The 5,324-nt window shown below is 40.6% G+C and overlaps 1 protein-coding gene across 1 annotated transcript in view; it reads right to left on the minus strand.

Annotated features, from left to right (window-relative positions):
• Positions 1-479: 479 nt before the first annotated feature.
• Positions 480-5,324, minus strand: part of LOC107693813 (ADP-ribosyl cyclase/cyclic ADP-ribose hydrolase 1) — a 38,288-nt gene continuing 33,443 nt past the window's right edge. The window contains exons 7-9 of the mRNA XM_016493335.1: positions 5,064-5,156; positions 4,395-4,481; positions 480-543 (exon numbers count right to left, since the gene is read on the minus strand). Of these exons, the coding sequence (XP_016348821.1) occupies positions 480-543; positions 4,395-4,481; positions 5,064-5,156 (244 nt within the window). The remainder of the gene's footprint in view (positions 544-4,394; positions 4,482-5,063; positions 5,157-5,324) is intronic.

Consider the following 5,324-nt stretch of genomic DNA (forward strand, 5'->3'; position numbering starts at 1 on the left):
AAATTAATAGTCAATAATTAAAAATTATTTTATCACTCTTCGCGCCTCCCCTGACATGCACTCACTCGCGCCCCAGACCGACTCCGCTTGCATTCACGTGATTTGTCGAGATGAGAGGCGGGCGCGGGTGCAATCATCAATCAAATTTAAAGGGAAGCCGGCACATCCTGACCGCATCATTGTCTTTACTGGGTGTGTTTAGGGAATATTGGCATTTATTTACATGTCATTTGATTAGCTAGTCATGGTGGACTGTCATGATTTTGGCTAATGAAGGACACTAATGAATGATGAACTTCAGAGGTGATTTAGAAGTGGGTATACGCAAAGCCGACTGATAAAGAAGTGGGTATACGCCGTATACCTGCGTATACCCTCCACTACACCACTGAGTCCAATGCATCCGTCAATCCTTGAAACCTGAGCAGTGGCACTACGTACGTACAGAAGAAAACCCTGCAGATCATGCGTTGCGATCCTTACCTGCATCCTGCCTGGCTCAGACTTCTTGGTTTACCAGTCCCTCCTTCCTGTGTTAACCACCTGCAGAAAAAACACAAACAACGTTTGAGCTAATTGAACCTGAAAATTACTCAGAAATCCGACCACAAGTACAAACATGTGCTACTAACCTGGAGGAACCAGAGCAAATGTTGGCACAAATGTGACTTACATTGTACTCCAGATTAAATTGACCAAGCTAAGAATGTTATCCTTAAAGCAACACAAAAGGCTGCATTTTCAAAGAACTTTCAGCCCCCCAAGCTAACCAAGCTGTATCCAAAAGTAGCCGCTTGCAGAAACTCAGTCCGATCATAAAGGACAATTTCATTTGTGTTGGAGGACGACTGAAGTACTCTGAGGTTGCTACTGCAGAAAAGAACCCAATAATTCTCCCCAAAGATAGCCACATACTCATTCGACATCACCATGAGCAAGTGAAACATCAAGGCCGTCACTTGATGGAAGGAGCAATCAAGGCAGCAGGATTGTGGATCTTGGGAGGCAAGTCGCTTATCAATTCAGTACTCCAGAAGTGCATAACCTATCGCAAGCTGTGTGGAAAGCTTGAAGAACAACACATGGCGGACCTGCCATCTGAACGTTTCAAAATCTGCCCTCCCTTTACGTATGTGTGTCTCGATGTATTTGGACCCTGGTCTGTCACAAGCAGACGCACCAGAGGAGGACAGGTGTAGAGCAAGCGGTGGGCCATCATGTTCTTCTGAGAGTTCGAGAGCTGTGCACATCGAGGTCATTGAGTTGATGGACGCGTCAAGTTGCATAAATGCTCTCAGGTGCTTCTTTGCACTCAGAGGCCCTGCTAAACAGCTCCGTTCTGATTGTGGTACCAATTTCTTCGGAGCGTGCAAGGAGCTTGGAACGAACAAAATGGTGCAGAGGTACCTAGGTGGGCAAGGATGCAGCTGGGAATTCAACCCACCACACAGTTCTCACATGGGAGGCTCATGGGAGCGCCTGATCGGCATTGCCAGAAGAATCCTAGATTCAATGTTTCTATAGCTGAAAACTTCCTTAACCCACAAAGTTCTTTGCACACTAATGGCAGAAGTTACTGCTATCATTAATGCACGACCACTCCTACCTGTGTCTGCAGACCCGGAACAACCATTCATACTTTCACCATCAGTGCTCCTTATGCCAAGTTCACACTGCATGATTTTAGCCCGATTTTTCACTCGCCGACAGGTTTTGCGAAATCGCCGACAAATGCCCGAAATCGGAGGCAAATCGGTGCTCGTTCACACTAGTGACAATCACGCAGTGTGAATTATCATAGACGCGATCTGAGGGAATCGCCGACACGTCGCCAACGCCCGCAAAATATTTGGCATGCTAAATATCTGGAGCTGTCGCCGATTCACAATTATATTTTTTTTAATAATTACAGTCTTGCTTGAGAACTCCGGTCTGACGCACGCGGGTTCTCGCGTTATTTCCTTGTCACTTCTCGCGTGTGTTTTGTTGTGAAACGTAGTTTCTGTCTGCGATTCTTCCTATTGTGAAGTCATGCAGTGTGAAACCCCCTGTCGCCGATCCATCGTGCAATGTGAACACAGCAGCAACTGAATGCTACCCCAGATAGTCACGCAGTGTGAAAACAATGGCGATCCGACGAGTTTGAAAATCGTGCAGTGTGAACTCGGCATTACACCGAAGACAGGAGTTCCGTCTCCTCCTGGAGACTTTTTGGACAAGGACCTGTACACAAAGCAATGGAGACAAGTTCAGGCTCTTGCAAACCAGTTCTGGACCCACTGGAGCCGCGAATATTTACCTTGCTTGCAACACAGACAGAAGTGGACAGTACCTCGCAGAAACCTTCAACTGGGAGATCTATTTCTGCTCAGGGACAAGCAGATAGCCCGCAACTGTTGGCCCATGGCCAGAATCTCTGCCGTATTTCCTGGAAAGGATGGCCATGTAAGAAAGGATGAGGTCTCAACAACTGACCAAGGCAATATATGAACCTACCTAAGGCCAATTGCAGAAGTTGTTCTACTTCTACCCAAAGACTGATCTAGAGACTAAGGTTTAGCACGCTCACAAGTTCATAGTGACCTCACATAGGTCAGGTGGGGAGTGTGTTACCCTTTAAGGAATTTAACTTTCAAAAATCTGCTTTAAATATTTTTTGGTAAACATTCTCATGTAAAAATGTGAAGTTCATAATAATTTTTCCTTTATCTACCTCGTTTGTAAAAAAAATATATTATTTGTTTCATGTGATGAAGTCTCTTCCTGTTTAGCCACTTCCTGTTAGTGCTCCCTGTTCTACATGAAAACAATAGGGCCTTTCGCACCACGGGAACCTTTTCATAGTACCTGAACTAATTGTGGAACTACCCACTTTTTGACATGTTCACACCACAGGAACTAGGAACGGTTTTAGTTCTAGGAACTCCGTTTGGAGAAACTAAATTAGCTCCTACTTCAGAGCAGGGTCTAAAACAGTTCTATAGGAACTATCAGTGATGTAAGTGTATGCTGATTGGCCAAATACACGCGAAACACTGGCCACCAGGCATTTTTAAAAATCCATGTAAACATATTTACTCCACGAACATGGAAAACAGCGATAACGGCATTTACCTGTTGTCTGCAGTGTTGCGTTTTTTTTCTGAGCTTTGATGATATGTAACACTGCAAGTTGTCATAAAAAAAATTAGTCTCTTAGTCCAACTTTTTTCTCTTGCAATCGCGTAAATTGTGCGTTTACATCTCCATCTCTGTTACAAAAAGACGGCCGCGTCAGAGTTTCTGCTGCCGGTGCAAATGCAACCAGGAAAACGGCCCGAGGGAGAAATTGGTTCTCCAGGAACTACCCTGCTGGCTAGTTCCTAGAACTAAATTCCTAGAACTATGCGGTACGAAAGCCCCTATTGAGACAGACAGGGTGTGCTCTCTCTGATAATCCATTGCATCCACTAAAAAGCATCATAGAGGCAATGCCATTAGTTCATTTATATGACATTAGACATGTTAAAATCACATATTAGTAATGATTTTGTTAAAAGGAGATGTTTGATAAGTTGCTAAAAACGGTTGTTTACCATTGTGTACAAGCTTTCAGTGATGCTAATAGCCATTGTAATCACTACTACAAGGAGAACAGTAGTTTGTTATAGTATAGTCATTTATATGTATAGTCATTTATAATGCAATGCTAGTCAAGACATGGACACTGAATATGCTGCATTGTTTTATTACAGTTTTCACAGCAAATGTTAATGAGGAAGAGTGACAGTAAATGATCAACCATACTACAACTCTGTCTTCATTGGCTACGGTTTAACTTGGAGTTTAGTTAGAGTTTCAACACACTGCACGAGAACACTACACATCTTACATATTTTTAACAATACAGGCATCTGACAGGAGGACAAGCCAAGTATGTTAATGATTTAGTTTGAAGCGCTTAATATAAAAAATGTATCTTGCTCAAGACAACCTGACTTGGATCATACACTTTTCCAGCAGTTGTTCATTCTTTGTTCGTTGTTATTTTTCAGATGTGTTTTCAACATCAAAATATATAGATATAAACATTATTCTCACGTCCTGGGGAGAACCTCAGGGTCTCAAAATACATTCCAAAAACCTAGAGGTTTTGAACATTCTACTATAGGTAGTACTATGTGTACTTAGAGCCTGTCAATCAACGTTAGCGTGTCACGATCAAGCTGAAATTGCAAGGGTACTACACCTCTTGTCAAAAATGCATGTGTTCAGCCATTAGAATGTAAAACTTACAGGTGGTTAATCATAAGCCATTGCTATAACCTATCATCTGCCCCACCTAAATTTATGGTCAAGAGCTACTACTGGGCTCAACAATTCAAATATTTTTAAAAGAAGAAAATCAAACCTACAAGTCATTGTCTGTGCAGGTCCAGTGGAACCCTCGTTTTTTAAAAACCTCTATAAGTCCAAGGATGGATCCCTGAGTGCAAGACTCCCTAGAGGGACAAAAAGAGAAGCCAGCTGTAAGATTAGTGTGTCATATAAAAACATTACTATATAATGTTCATTATCCTGCTCTTGATCTGTATTCATTGCACAGCAGTATTAAAGTGTGCCATTCACACAGCAATTGTATCATTGGAGGTCACCAGGTCACTGTACTGTAGATCACTAATAAGTGTTCCTGAATGCCCAGACATTATTGATTGATTGATTCATACTTGAAGTATAGCATATAAAATATCTAATCAAAAAAAGAGATGTATTGTTTGCCAAAAATAAGACTCCATTACATTTCGACAAGGATTTTTTTAAATTTATTTTTATATTATTATTATTATTATTATTATTATTATTAATTTTATTTTATTTATTTTTTGGGGGGAGAAAGTTTTTGTAATTAACTGCAGTGTCAGTGCATTGCATTGAAAACAAGATGAACAGAAAGAAATTTACTTACAAAAAGGGTCCCTCTAAGTTGTATTTATTTATTTTTTTGGGGGAGAAAGTTTTTGTAATTAACTGCAGTGTCAGTGCATTGCATTGAAAACAAGATGAACAGAAAGAAATTTACTTACAAAAAGGGTCCCTCTAAGTTGTAGATGACTTTAATGTGTACATGAGTGACCATCCTTGGGTTTAGATTTTCCAGTTCCACACTGCCAAACATGCTGAGGAATAAATACAAGTATATACAAAAATACACACTTTATTTGTCAAACAAGAAAAAAAAATACTTTGTCCACAAGCTGATCAAGGTAAAATGTTAACAATGTTCTATAGTTCAAAACAGTTTTGATTTAAAAAAAAAAAAAAAAAAAAAAAAAAAAAAAGAAAAT

This window comes from Sinocyclocheilus anshuiensis, unplaced genomic scaffold, assembly GCF_001515605.1.
Source record: "Sinocyclocheilus anshuiensis isolate Anshui unplaced genomic scaffold, SAMN03320099.WGS_v1.1 scaffold2312, whole genome shotgun sequence".
Lineage (NCBI taxonomy): Eukaryota > Metazoa > Chordata > Actinopteri > Cypriniformes > Cyprinidae > Sinocyclocheilus > Sinocyclocheilus anshuiensis.